Genomic DNA, 15,269 nt, shown 5'->3' on the forward strand with positions numbered 1-15,269 from the left:
GTGGCGACAACTGCTGCTCATATTACTGGTGGAAACGAAGTACGACGCGACAGAGCCATACACAGAACACGATGGTATTCCCTATCGATAATGCCCCCGTGCAGCTCTCCGGAATCCAATGTTCTTACGACCGAACATTCCCGTGACCGTCGCTGCCAGTAATCATGTACAGTGACTACATTTCTGCCACGTTTTTCTGCAATATCACAGAAGGAACACCCATCTAGTCATAGCCGCATTACATAACCTCGTTTAGTCTCAGTGAAGCGTTGATAACGGAGCCTAAGTCACCTAAAATGCATATTTGACTAACGTCATCTCACCACTCCAACCTCAAAGGTAAGTATAGGTAACTACCGTTACAGCGAGTATTCAAAGCAAACATGATTTGCTACAGACACCACTCTTACGCCACTGACTCGAAATTGGAATAGACGTCATCTTTCAGATGTAGAAACGCGGCTACCAACTTTCGCTTATGTTGCGCAACTCTTTCCTGGTACTGTGGTTTGTTCCGTAAATGTACTTTACATACACATTCGGCTTTAATCTCCAGCCGCATACTCTGATTTATTTATCTCATTAGCCATTACAGAGGTTTCTACGCTAATGGAAACGTCGCTACTATTTCTGTAGAGCCTATGATTTTGAGTCGCCTTCCATTCACAGTTTACTATTGCGTTGCAATCCCTTTCTATACAAAATATTGCGTACAATGAAAGCAATGAGTAAGAGTCATTCCGGGAACGTATTTCTGTAATGAACTAATATTAGTTTATAATACTCTTCTTCTTCTGATATGCTGTGACTTTTATTACTGTCAATTGGAAATACGGCTTGCTGTACATAGCTACTCTGCGACAGTACTATGTGGTCACTGCCATTTGAGAAACGCATACGTAAACTCCACTATCATCGTGTTCGCAAGTAGCTGCTTCCAAGCTAAGGAGGCCCCACATTTTCCAACCCGCTAGTGAACGTCAAGACATTTTCACAAAAGATTGTAACAGAAAATACGGAGTCAGTATTACAACCACTTCTAAAAAGGAAGGCCATTGTCTCTCCTGATGTTATAAAAAGGGAGATGTATTTTCATCTCGCGTCCGAATTAAGCGGCCTTCACCAGCTAAGCTAGCCACCGAAAGCAAACGAAAATGGTCTGTGAGCCCAGGTGCCAACTAGAGACACAATGAACAACTGTTTACACCCACTGTGTTGAACAGCCGCCGGTAGCGTTTCCTGCACTTCTCGGTGACTGTCATCACTATTGCGGATATCAGCTGCGACAGGCAAATGTGTGCAGAAAGTTATGTAAACTGTTGCCATGAACCTCTTCAAACCTCGGATGAGACTCTGGAAAGTATTACAAGTACACAATTGATCGGCATCGACTAATACTGCAGGCCTAAAGGTACCGAGTCGCCGCCGTGTCATCCTCTGCCAACAGGCGTCACTGGATGCGGATGTGGAGGGGCTTGTGGTCAAGCACACCTCTCTCCCGGCCGTGTGTCAGTTTACGAGACCAGAACCGCTAGTTGTCAATCAAGTAGCTCCTCAGTTTGTCTGTCAAGGGCTGAGTGCACCCCGCTTGCCAACATCGCTCGGCAGACCGGATGGTCACCCATCCTAGCGCTAGCCCAGCCCGACAGCGCTTAACTACGGTGGTCTGAGGAACAGGTGTTACCACTGCGGCAAGACCGCTGGCACTGCAGTTTCTGATAATGAGCAAAATTACCGTTCGTGCAAGTCATAAGCCTACAGGAAGATCAGTCGCTGTCCTAACATGAGTGGTGGCACCTGTTTGTTTTACTTTTAGCAACAGGCAACAAGTCATTCCCTTTGTTGAGGCTAGTAGCTGCAAGCGTAGTGCCGGTGAGAACATCTGTACCCCGTTCACATATCTGTGACATTGCCAGTGTGTACTACTCAGACTTAGCTGAGGGGGGAGAATTAACTAGTGGCAATGTCTTGCGAGATGAAAATGGACATGTTTTAATTTCGCGATTGGAAAAAAGAAAGATTACATTGCCACCGTCGATTACTTTATTAGAAACAAGAGTATAAGTTGAGATAAGACAAGAATGGAGGAGGAAATGGACCGTCCTAGGTTTGTCTGACTATTCCGTGATGCAGAGAGACACGTAAATTTGGATTGCCGGATCAAAGAATTAAGCACTCATCTTCCAATTTTTTAGTCCAGTCCCAAAGCTACTGCATCAATTTTATTGGAAATTCATCGCAGTTGAAGAGGTGTATTGTGACTAGACGGTGCGAAGCGGTGTTATAGCCTTAGAGGAGCACACGCATCTGTAATTGTTTTCATGTGGCACTGTAACGCAAATCTGTAAAGAAGACATACTTACCGATTTAATATGAATTTATTCTGATGGCAGCATCCTTACATGCAACATCACTCAGTACATTCAGGACGAATTCATCCGAGAGAAAATTAATTGTTCATCTCATGGGGAGCTCGGTTCGACGTTTGTCAATATATGCGCAGACAGGTTTGATAAGATAATTTCCGGCAGACTGAAAATTGGTGCAGCCCGAGAATTTGAATTCGGAAGCTTGTCTTTAGCGAGAAATGTTCTTAACCAGGCACATCTCATGGTTCATCCCCACAGATTTTCTTCCGACACCACCTTCTAAACATAAAAAAATCTTCCTGCGTACCTTGCGGAATAGCCTCCTGGAAGAATCGATATTTCGAAGAAAAAGCTTAGACGCAGCCTAAGAGATTGTTTACAGAATGCACCATGACTCTGCAGCAGAGTTTGCTTCACTGTGAAATTTCCTGTCAAGATTCTGGGTTTGATAAGCAGTATTTCCCGCAGTTACAATCTGGCAGGAAATCTCAAATCAGCGCTTATTCCTCTGTAGAGAGAAAATTTATTCATGAGAGAATCCCACAAGTCAACTCTCGGCAATATCCTTTAATCCAGGAGTGCTAGACCCACAAGCGATGCAAGGCAACTTCTGCGAAATTTGTAAGGTAGTAGAGAGATACTGATCGTGCCTGAAAAACTCAGTTTGTAAGAACATTTCACGGGAAAGACAATATTCGGATCCAAGTCCTACTCATCTGCACAGGTTTAAACTACCAGAAAGTCTCAAAACAGTGAACTCTCCGCTACAGAGAGAAATTTTGATTATTAAAGATGAAAATATCTCGGAAGGACTGTTGCTGATTCCCTAGCTTCTAAATCTGTGAGGGAAAATGATACTATCTTCAATAATAATGGCTTCGGAGGTAACTGTACACTATCTGGTCCAAAGTTTCCAGGCACTCCTACGCATTGCGGAAATGACCATTAGATGTCACGAGAAGGTGGTGCGCCATTGTGAAAGGAGGCGGGTAGCATTATGTTGTCAGTAGAGAAAGAGTAACGGAGTGAGTGGATCAGTTAGCGTCGTCGGATGTCACCTGGGTAACAAATCCAATATAGACATTTCAATCCCTGTAGAGTTGTCTAGTAGACTATGGTGACTGCATTTTGAAGTGGAAATGTGAAGGAACAGCCACAGCCACAGCTGAAGCAAGACCAGGCAGCTCTCACGTACTGACTTAGAGGAACAGTTGAGCACTGCGGGGGTTTGCTGTAAAAACTCGCACGATGTCAGCGGAAGAAATCGCTCGAGAGTTCCAAAGATCTACCAGGAGTCCAGATAGCACAATGGCTGTGCGTAGGGAGTTGAATAGAATGGGGTACAAAGATCGAGTAGCTCATCGTAAGCCACACATTTCTGTAATCAATGTTAAGCGACGCTTCAAGTGGTGCAAAAGGTGACGCGACTGAAATTTGTGTACACGAGGGATTTGCAGTGATTAATGGCGCTACATCCTGTGGCAGTACCATCGAAGGATTTGGATTTGGAGAATGCCAGAGGCATATCACCTTTCATCGAGTGTACTGGGAACAGTGAGGTACGTAGGAGGGGATGTTAAGATACTGGATTCTTCTTTTTGATGAGGATGTGGTATCTTTACTGCACTTAACACTAAATACGAAAGTACATGAACACCTTTTACTGCATTGTCTACAATGCACTGTAGAACGACAGTTGAAATTCGATGACTGTATCAGCACGACAATGCATCCCGTCATTGTGCTTTGTGCACAATTACATTCCTGAAATAGACCGGTCAGTCCAGTGGAACGCAATGGAACACCTGTGGAATAAGTTAGAACCTCCGCCCCAGAGCCCAGCGTACTTCATGACTACCTTCTCCGAATTCTGGTCATGAAAAGGAATGGGCTGCTAATCCTCCACAGAGGTTCAGACGCCTCATTGAAAGCGTCCTGAGGAGATTTCAAGCCATTACTGTAAATTGTCGATACACCCCATATTTATGTCCACTAGTAAGTGATCAGGTAATTCTAATCAGACAGTATATTTGTTGTGCCAGTACTCGGGAGGTACATGTTCGATGTTCTCCTTAAATGAACTGTACTAAATCGTCACAGTTATTTTACACATCTCATATTTCCAGTTAATACGGACGTTTTGTAACAGGAACAGTATTTTTATACTTTATGATTACTAGTGGTTTTCCACTTGGCTAACTAGGCAACTGGCTTCATCGTATACTTCGTGTTGCAAATCTTTAGGGTCAAAATTATGCACACCGTAGTGGACCACGAAGTAAGTATCTTGTGATAAGGCTCCAACGACTGGAAATGAATGAAAATTACACGAGAGGTTGCGTTTAATGTATTGAGGCTATGTTACGTTAAAGTTAACTGCCGGTGACAACGGCGTTGACCCAAATGCAAGAAACGTCTTGTCGTGAATGGAAACCTACAAGAAAGTGTCTTACAAAGATCCAGATTCTGATCAAAGAATTTTTTATACCATAGAATTTGAGGACATAACGTCGGTTCAAGTGAGAAAAGATCCGTCATATTTTTAAGAAAACTATAAGGGCTACAATTACTTCGTTATCAAAAAGAACAGGTGCTAGGTACGTGGCTCAATGATTCCTAATACATTTTCAGTTCTGTCAGTCTATTATGTTTTAACGCATAGGATTATACGGAAAGACGTCAACGGAAATTCGTAACTTAGAACAGTTTTTACAATTTGAAACTTTTTGGAGCATGGCGTAGGTTTTTTATGTCAATATGACCATTTGTTACCTGTTAATTAAACTCATGAGTTCCCTGTCTCAAAATATTCAGTTTATGAATCTATTCGATTTGTATAATTTCCGACATTCAGTATTGAGTGATACGAATCTCTCTGGAATGTCAAAATATGATTGTTCTATTGCAGATTTTGTTGAATATCATATTGCAACTGAAAAGTCTTGAAATGTACTTACGTTGGCGATGGGGTCTGGGTCATTGCTGGAGATGGTGTCGTTACCAAAGTAGAATCCCCTGAGCTTCCATGCCGCCTCTGTCTGCTCTTCTACTGTCGGCAGGTGAAGGCACGGCCCAACAGCGACGTCAAACGCTTCGTTCAGGTTCGTGATTAATTCTTGCTGGCTAACCATATATGGAGCTAAGTGAAAATAGATTCACAGTTAAATTATAGAAAATATTCCACAAATCACGTAGTATTTTTCCTGCAACTATAATTGCTAGTGAAAATATTGATTTATAAATGTTTTAGCACAGTTTAAGTTTTCGATGTATTAAATTCCCTTTTATTAACTAATTCTAAGACACAAAAAACTGCTATAAAAGTAGTGAACGCCCAAATTTTCTTCAATATTAGATGTAGCATTCTGTACTTTTGTTTTATTTCAAGTCGACAAGAGGGTAGGAATAAGAAACAGTAGTTCTGAGCATGTGAGATTTTCGGACTACAATTTTTTGATCTTTCGGAAAGAGAAAAAATATCGTTAATAACATCCATAAATATTATACGTCTGTCTGATTATGTTTGGATTTCAAATGACAAATAATTTATGAACCAAGTGACTCAAACTTCGAAAAATCAGCTGTGTTCCTTGTATTGCAGGGCAGCATACTGTCAATGAAAGTCAATTCGAAGTACGATTTGCGAGTCTACTGCAGCTTTTAGAGAGAAACAGTCTATGTTTTGATACCAGGCTACATCGCTCCGTCGATTTCATTCCTTACTCACACATTACAACCGAGCAGAGACACGACATTGTGTGAACTATTCATAAAAGCCATCAAATCTATTTAAACATGCATTACCAGAAAATATTTTGCCGGGGAAACAGTGCGGGATTGTGCCACTCTTCCAAGCATCCAATAATGAGTATGTGACTCAGAGCCCATCTTTGATTGCCATTTTGATTTTCACATAAACAGTTAGGCCATAGTCCTAATTTCTTAACGCTTCTTTTTTGTCTGACGACAGCACATCATATATCTGTCAGCTTAAAAGTCCAGCATGCAAGTACGAAAAATCAATAACTGGTGCCTGTTCAGTCCTTATTTAAAAATTTTACACAAAAACCTGTTAAAACATAAAAACTGTACAAAAATTTTGGATTTCGGATTTTGTGCAATCATACACATACAGCTCCCAATAGTCTATACAGACTTAAACGTTGAGAGATCTACTTGATGTATCCAAATAATAAGTATACAGTTGAGCAATGACAGCTGTCACTTTTCTATCGAAAGCTTTTAGGGGACACTTAAAATTAACTTAATAACAAGGAAAATACTTTCTGTCTATCATGTACGCATGAAAAAAGACACTAGGTATCAGAACGTACAGTTACCACCTAGATATTTCTATTTTCTACATATTTCATCACTTTTGCGATTGTTGTATTGAAAAACTACTGGATGATATTGCTTTTTCTTGACATGATCATGTACAACGATGTACCTAAAGCAAAAAGAGTTTTGATTTAGAAACATTTTTTTGAAACAGAATTTATCAGGCGGTGCATGCAGTCTGTGTTGGACGTTCACAACAATAGGGGCTACATGTAACGGGTTTTAGTGACAGAAACATTTTTTTCTGTAGATGATAAGTGACTGCCCTATAATCTGTGAAAATTGCAAATTTTGCTTTTGAAAATTGTAATTATACTGTATTCCAAACATATCACATTACGAATTGAAACGGCTCATTCATTTACTGAGATCTCCTGTAGTGGACACTCCAATTTCAAAGTTGCATTGCACTTAATCTAAAAATTCTAATACCTTCGAAAGTAGTGAAGTGATACCAACTTTTAGTCATGCAACCTTTTTGTTATCTTCTGTCAGACAATATAACTAATTCTCAGGGTACTGCTCTCTACAGGACATTGATAAATAGTCTCATTGACACAATACCAGTAGTAGCTCTGGCAAAAAAGCGACTGGGAGCGTGCCTCCTTTGCTTCAACTCATTCTCTCTTACAAACAGATGAAATATGAAACGTTATATAGCTAGTTAAGCGGCTTCCAATTACAAGCTCAGCGAAATCTGCATTCACAGAACAAGAAAACTCCAATCAATAGTCGATACATACCGAATTCCGCCGACGTGGTGCCAATTATGATGGGAACTCGGCTAAAACGACCCTCATTTAATATTCTGATTGGCGACTCTGTTATGAATGCACCTTCTAGGTTTGGCTCTACGTGAGGTTCCCACAGACCTGTTACGACAAGTTTTTTCTCCTGAAAAAGAGGGATTTCTTCAGTTAAATTATGAAGTTTGACAAACAGCTTATTAAACTGTAACTCCAGAGATGTCACGAATGAATCAGTGGCATACGATACCTCCAGTTATAGGTGGAGACAGCATACCTCAACGTAGTCCTTGTTAAATGAAACAACCAAATATTCATTTTTTTGTGTCATCAGTCTTCTGACTGGTTTGATGCAGCCAGCCACTAATTTTTCTCCTGTGCCACCCTGTCCATCTCAGACATGCACCACACTTCCTCAACCACTTGTTGGGTGTATTCTAATCTTTGTCTTCCTCTACAGGTTTCACCTTCAACCATTCTAGTACCAAGGAGGCCATTTCGCGATGTCGTAATAAAAGTCCTGTCATCCTATCACTTCTTCTTGTCAATGTTTTCCACATGTTCTTTCTTTGCCGATTTGCTGAGAACTCCTCATTCCTTATCTTGTCAGTCCACCTAAAGCTCTACTTTCTTCTGTAGCACCACATCTCAGATTTGTTGATCCACCTGCGTTGCGGTTTTCCATGATTCACTACATTCAATGCTGTGCTCCAAGCGTACATTCTCAGAAATTTCTCTTAATATGGATGGCTATGTTTGACACCAGTAAACATCTCCTGGTGAGTAATGGACAATTTTCCCGTGCTTGTCTGATTTTTATGTCCCTCTTGCTTCGTTCATCATGGTTTATGCAGTAGCATTCCTTAACTTCATCGACTTTGTAATCAACAATTTTGGTGTTAAAAGCCTCGCTTTTCTCATTTCTGCTACTTCTCAAGAATTGCATCTTTTTATGGTTATTTTTAATAAGTAATCGGTACTCATTTGGCTGTTCATTCCATTCGACAAACCCTGTAATTCTGCTTCACTTTCACTAACAATAGCAGTGTCATCAACGAATCTTATCACTGATATCCTTTCAATTTTCATTGTAATACCACTCTTTAACCTTTCTTTTGCTTCCGTCATTGCCTCTTTGACGTATAGACTGAATAGTAGGGGTGAGAGACTGCATCCCTGTGTTACCCCGTTTTTAGTACCAGATACTCGTTCCTGCTCTTCCGGTATTATTGTTCTCTCATGATTCTTGCACTTATTGTATATTACGCATCTTTCCCTACGACCTATTAATATTTTCCTCATAATTTCGAATATCTTGCACCATTTGACCTTATCCAACGCTATTTCCAGATGGACATATCCAAAGAAAGTGTCTTGATTTTTGTTCATCTTGCTTTTACTATCAAGCAAAACATCAGAAATGTTTCTCTGGTGCCTTTATCTGTCCAATAGTCAAAATTGTCGCTATATAACAGATGCTCAAATTTCTTTCCCATTCTTTTGTATATTATCCCTGTCAGCAGCCTGGAAGCACGAGCTGTTAAGCTGATTGTAAGATAATTCTCGCACTTATCTGCCCTCTGTATCTTCGGAGTAGTGTGGATAACGGTAGGATGTCAGTCTTATAGATTTTACACCCTATCTTCAGTAGAAGTTTGCGTCCAATTCAGGTTTGGTTGCCGATTCCCTCAATGATTTTTGAAATTACGACAAAATGGCGGCTATCCCTTCAGCCTTAATTGAATTCAAGACTTCCAAGCTAATTAAGATTCTAATGCAGGATCTCATATGTCTTTCATATCAATCCCAATCTCTCTTTATGTTCCGTCATCGGGCAGGCCTCCCGCTGGTAGAGGCATTCAGTGCATTCTTTCCACCTATCCACTCTCTCCTCTGCGTTTAGCAGTGGAATTCTCATTGCACTCTTACCGTTACCACTTCCACTTTTAGTTTCACCGAAGGTAGCTTTGACTTTTGTATATGCTGAACCAGACCTCCTGACGATCATTTTTTTCTCGATTTCTTAACATCATTCCTGCAACCATTTCACCATCGCTGCCTTCCACTTCATATTTACTTTATTCCTAAAGAAATTAATTACTGTATTCCTGTCTTTCCCTGGGTAGTTTTGGAATTCCTTCTTTTGACGATCAAGTGACATATTTCTACTGTTAACCAAGATTTCTTCGCTATTTCCTTCCTTGTAACCATGTCTGTCTGGAGATGGCGGGGTTCATGAACAGGGAGCGAAAGGCTATTTACAATTTGTACAGAAACCAGATGGTCGTGGTTGAGAAGGGCGTGAGACAGGGTTGTAGCCTATCTCCGATGTTATTTAATATATATATTGAGCAAGCAGTAAAGGAAGCAAAGGAAAAATTTAGAGTATGAATTAAAATAGAAGGAGAAAAAATAAAAACTTTGAAGTTTGGCGATGTCATTTTAATTATGTCAGAGACATCAAAGGACCTGGAAGAGCAGTTGAACGGAATGAACAGTGTCTTCAAAGGAGCATATAAGATGAACATCAACAAAAGCAAAACGAGTAAAATAGAATGTAGTCAAATTAAATCAAGTAATGCTGAGGGAATTAGATTAGGAAATGAGACACTTAAAGCAGTAGATTAGTTTTGCTGTTTGGGGTGCTAAATAACTGATGATGTTCGAAGCAGAGAGGATTCAAAAAGTAGATTGGTAATGGCAAGGAAAGCCATCCTGAAGAAGTGACATTTGGTATCATCGAGCGTAGATTTGAGACTTAGGAAGTTGTCAGGAAATCTTTTCTGAAAGTATTTGTATGGAGAGTAGCCACGTATGGGTGTGAAAAACGGACAGTAAATAGTTTAGACAGGAAGAGAATAGATGCTTTCGAAATGTGGTGCTACAGAAGAATGCTGAAGCTTACATGGGTAGTTCACATAACTAATGAGGAGGTATTGAATAGACTTGGCGAGAAGAGCACAATTTTACTAGAAGAAAGAATCGTTTGGTAGGACACGTTCTGAGGCATCAAGGGATCATCAATTTGGTATTGGAGGGAAACACAGGGAGTAAAAATAGTAGAGGGAGACCAAGAGCTGAATACGCTAAGCGGATTCAGAAGGATGTAGGATGTCGTAGTTACTCGCAGACGAAGAAGCTTCCACAGGATGGAGTAGCATGGAGAGCTGCATCAAAACAGTCTCTGGACTGCACACCACAGCAACAACAGCAACAACAACTACGTCTGACTGTCCAGCATTTTTGATTGCCCTTTTTAGAGATATCTGCTCCTCTTCAACTGAAGTACCTATTCTGATATTCCTTATTGCAGCATCCACATTCTTAGCGATCTTCAATTGTTTATCATCATTCGTCAGTACTTCAGTATTTCACTTTCTTCCACATGGATTCTTCCGAATAATTCTCTTGAAATTCAGACCGCTCTTTGTCATTACTAAACTATGATCTGCGTCTGTATCTGCCCTATGGTAGATCTTGTTGTTTTTGTGGTATCCAATCCTGAGACTGGTTTGATGCAGCTCTCCATGCTACTCTATCCTGTGCAAGCTTCTTAATCTCCCAGTACCTACTGCAACCTACATCCTTCTGAATCTGCCTAGTGTATTCATCTCTTGGTCTCCCTCTACGATTTTTACGCTCCATGCTACCCTCCAATGCTAAATTTATGATCCCTTGATGCCTCAAAATATGTCCTACCAACCGATCCCTTCTTCTAGTCAAGTTGTGCCACAAACTTCTGTTCTCTCCAATCCTATTCAATACCTCCTCATTAGTTACGTGATCTATCCACCTTATCTTCAGTATTCTTCTGTAGCACCACATTTCGAAAGCTTCTATTCTCTTCTTGTCCAAACTAGTTATCGTCCATGTTTCACATCCATACAAGGCTACACTCCAAACAAATGCTTTCAGAAATGACTTGCTGACACTTAAATCTATACTCGATGTTAACAAATTTCTCTTCCTCAGAAACGCTTTCCTTGCCATTGCCAGTCTACATTTTATATTCTCTCTACTTCGACCATCATCAGTTCCTTTTCTCCCGAAATAGCAAAACTCCTTCACTACTTTAAGTGTCTCATTTCCTAATCTAATTCCCACAGCATCACCCGACTTATTTCGACTTCATTCCATTATTCTCGTTTTGCTTTTGTTGATGTTCATTTTATACCCTCCTTTCAAGACACTATCCATTCCGTTCAACTGCTCTTCTAAATCCTTTGCTGTCTCTGACATAATTACAATGTAATCGGCGAACCTCAAAGTTTTTATTTCTTCTCCATGCATTTTAATACCTACTCCGAACTTTTCTTTTGTTTCCTTTATTGCTTGCTCAATATACCGATTGAGTAACATCGTGCATTGCCTACAACCCTTTTCACTCCCTTCCCAACCACTGCTTCCCTTTCATGACCCTCGACTCTTATAACTGGCATCTGCTTCCTGTAGAAATTGTAAATAGCCTTTCGTTACCTGTATTTTACCCCTGCCAACTTCAGAATTTGAGTATCCCAGTACATTGTCAACAGTTTTCTCTAAGCCTACAAAAGCTAGAAACGTAGGTTTGGCTTTCCTTAATCTATTTTCTAAGATAAGTCGTAGGGCCAGTATTGCCTCACGTGTTCCAATGTTTCTACGGAATCCAAACTGATTTTCCTCGAGATCGGTTTCTACCAGTTTTTCCATTCGCCTGTAAAGAATTCGCGTTAGTATTTTGCATCCGTGACTTCTTAAACTGATTGTTCGGTAATTTTCACATCTGACAGCACCTGCTTTCTTTGGGATTGGAATTATTATATTCTTCTTGAAGTCTGAGGTTATTTCGCCTGTCTCATACATCTTGCTCACCAGATAGTAGTGTTTTGTCAGGACTGGCTCTCCCAAGGGAGTCATTCGCTGTAATTGAATGCTGTCTACTCCCGGGCCTTGTCAAACTCTTCCCGCAGTATCATATCTCCCATTTCATCTTCATCTACATCCTTTTCCATTTCCATAATATTGCCCTCAAGTACATCGCCCTTGTATAGACCCTCTATATACTCCTTCCACCTTTCCGCTTTCCCTTCTTTACTGAGAACTGGGTTTCCAACTGAGCTCCTGATATTCATACAAGTGGTTCTCTTTTCTCCAAAGATCTCTTTAATTTTCCTGTACGCGGTATCTCGTGAGATAAGCCTCTACATCCTTACATTTGTCCTCTAGCCATCCCTGTTTAGCCATTTTGCACTTCCTCTCGATATCATTTTTGAGATGTTTGTATTCCTTTTTGCCTGCTTCATTTACTGCATATTTACATTTTCTCCTTTCATCAATTAATTTCAATATTCTCAACTTTTTGCAGTTTCTTCAGTTTTAACCTACAGTTCATAACCAATAGATTATGGTCAGAGTCCACATCTGCCGATGGAAATGTCTTACGATCTAATACCTGGTTCCTAAATCTCTGTCTTACCATTATATAATCTATCTGAAACCTGTCAGTATCTCCAGGCTTCTTCCATGTATACAACTTTCCTTTATGATTCTTGAACCAAGTGTTAGCTATGATTAAGTTATGCTCTGTGCAAAATTCTAACATGCGGCTTCCTCTTTCATTTATTAGCCCCAATCCATATTCACCTACTACAGTTCCTTCTCTCCCTTTTCCTACTACCGAATTCCAGCCACCCATGACTATTAAATTTTCGTCTCCCTTCACTGTCTGAATAATTATGATACAATAAATAAGTTTGGGATCTTTGTCTGGCCATAATGTAATCCAGCTAGAATCTTCCCCAGTGTTTAGGTTTTTTTCGCGTGTATGTCTTGCTGTCGTGGTTCTTGAACAGAATATTCACTACACTATATGAAACTTACTATGGCGGTCTGTCTTCTCACTCATTCCAACTGCCTAGCCCATATTCTGTCATAATCCCTTCCCTATACCTTTACAAGCACTTTCCAATTCCTCACGATTAATAGATTTTCATCTCCCTTTTTTACACTGAAGCGCCAAAGAAACTGATATAGGCATGCGTATTCAAATATAAAGATATGTAAGCAGGCAGAATACGGCACTGCTGTCGGCAACGCAAATATAAACCAATAAGTGTCTGGCGCAGTTGTTCGATCGGTTACTACTGCTACAATGGTAGGTTATCAAGATTTGAGTGTGTTTGAAGGTGTTGTAATAGTCGGCGCACGAGGAATGGGGCACAGCTTCTCCAAGGTGGCGCTGAAGTGGAGATTTTCCCGTACGACCATTTCACGATTGTGCCGTGAATATCAGGAATCCGGTAAAACATCAAATCTCCGACATCGCTGCTACTGGAAAAAGATCCTGCAATAACGGGACCAACGACGACTTACGAGAATGGTTCAACGTGACAGAAGTGCAACCCTTCCGCATATTGCTGCAGATTTCAGTGCTGGGCCATCAGCAAGTGTCAACGTGCAAACGATTCAACGAAACATCACCGATTTGGGCTTTCGAAGCAGAAGGTTCACTCGTGTTTCCTTCATGGCAGCACCAAACAAAGCTTTACGCCTTGCCTGGCCCCGCAAGCATCGACATTGGACTATTGATGATAGGAAACATGTTGCCTGGTCGGACGAGTCACGCTTCAAACTGTATCAAGCGGATGTACGTGTACGGGTATGGAGACAATCTGATGAATCCATGGACCCTGCATGTCAGCAGCGGACTGTTCAAGCTGATGTAGGCTCTGTAACGGTGAGGGGAGTGTGCAGTTGGAGTGATATGTGACCTCTGATACGTCTAGATACAACTCTGTGCTTTTCAGAAGAGATCTCCACCACCTCGCTATCTTACTGATTTATGGACAGTCCTCCAGGACTCTTGGTTTCAGTTCCCTCCAGCACTCCAACAGACATCAGTGGAGTTCATGCCACGTCGTGATGTGGCACTTCTGCATACTCGATGGGGGCCCTACACGATACCAGTTTATTTGGCTTTTCAGTGTGTATTGAATTACCGTCTCAATATGCTCATATGTCTTGTCTATACCATATGCACCCTGTAACGAACGAGTGGTATATGCAGAGAGTTGGTAGCATAATCGTGTTTGCCCTTGGTCAACGGAGGCAAAGTCTGATAGGAACAATAATTCTTACAAGTCCAGTTGTGTCATGTGGATATTACACGCTACGTTCATGATACTGCATCACTCACATATATGTAGAACTTAATGAACAGAAATAAACAATTTAAAGTTATGAAATACGTGGAGTAAACGCCACTTCTTCTCCGAAGCTCTCTGTCTAAATACTGGTGACTAATATAATAGGCCTTCATCATCGGCCAAGAAAACCCTGCCTGTAAAAGGTACTTGTGGCTCACTGCTTCAGTTAAAGATATTTAACTGCTTATATTTTAAAATCGACAAAAGGGCATTCATTAGTTGCAACTTAAATTTGTTCGTCGTCCGGGTGTAGTACATCTTGTGTGTACTATCAGAACTGCCCTTTAAAGATGTGAGAAAGAGATTTTTATGTGCGCCAGAACTGATGGTTCATCCCTTTCGTTGCATGTCGAGCCAGTTATACACATTTACACATCTACTTTTTAACGTTGTTTTAGTGGTCCTGTATTTTTCATTATTTAATGGATATTGGATAATTTAAATTTTAGCATCTTAGAGGTAGATGAAGACTGTGCGCTAGACAAAGTCTAGAAGTGTGTGTGTGTGTGTGTGTGTGTGTGTGTGTGTGTGTGTGTGTGTGTGTGTGTGTGTGTGCGTCTGTGCGGTTGGGGAGAAAAGAGAGAGAGAGAGAGAGAGAGAGAGAGAGAGAGAAAGAGAGAGAGATGGAC

General features: G+C 40.8%; 1 protein-coding gene across 1 annotated transcript in view; it reads right to left on the reverse strand.

Moving 5' to 3' along the window:
* The window catches only part of LOC126356217 (cholinesterase-like), a 52,155-nt gene that overhangs the window by 12,869 nt on the left and 24,017 nt on the right, over window positions 1-15,269 (reverse strand). Inside the window, exons 6-7 of the mRNA XM_050007029.1 lie at window positions 7,454-7,604; window positions 5,327-5,508 (exon numbers count right to left, since the gene is read on the reverse strand). Coding sequence (XP_049862986.1) covers window positions 5,327-5,508; window positions 7,454-7,604 — 333 coding nt within the window. The remainder of the gene's footprint in view (window positions 1-5,326; window positions 5,509-7,453; window positions 7,605-15,269) is intronic.

The sequence above is a fragment of the Schistocerca gregaria genome, chromosome 3 (assembly GCF_023897955.1).
Source record: "Schistocerca gregaria isolate iqSchGreg1 chromosome 3, iqSchGreg1.2, whole genome shotgun sequence".
In the NCBI taxonomy this organism is placed as follows: Eukaryota; Metazoa; Arthropoda; class Insecta; order Orthoptera; family Acrididae; genus Schistocerca; species Schistocerca gregaria.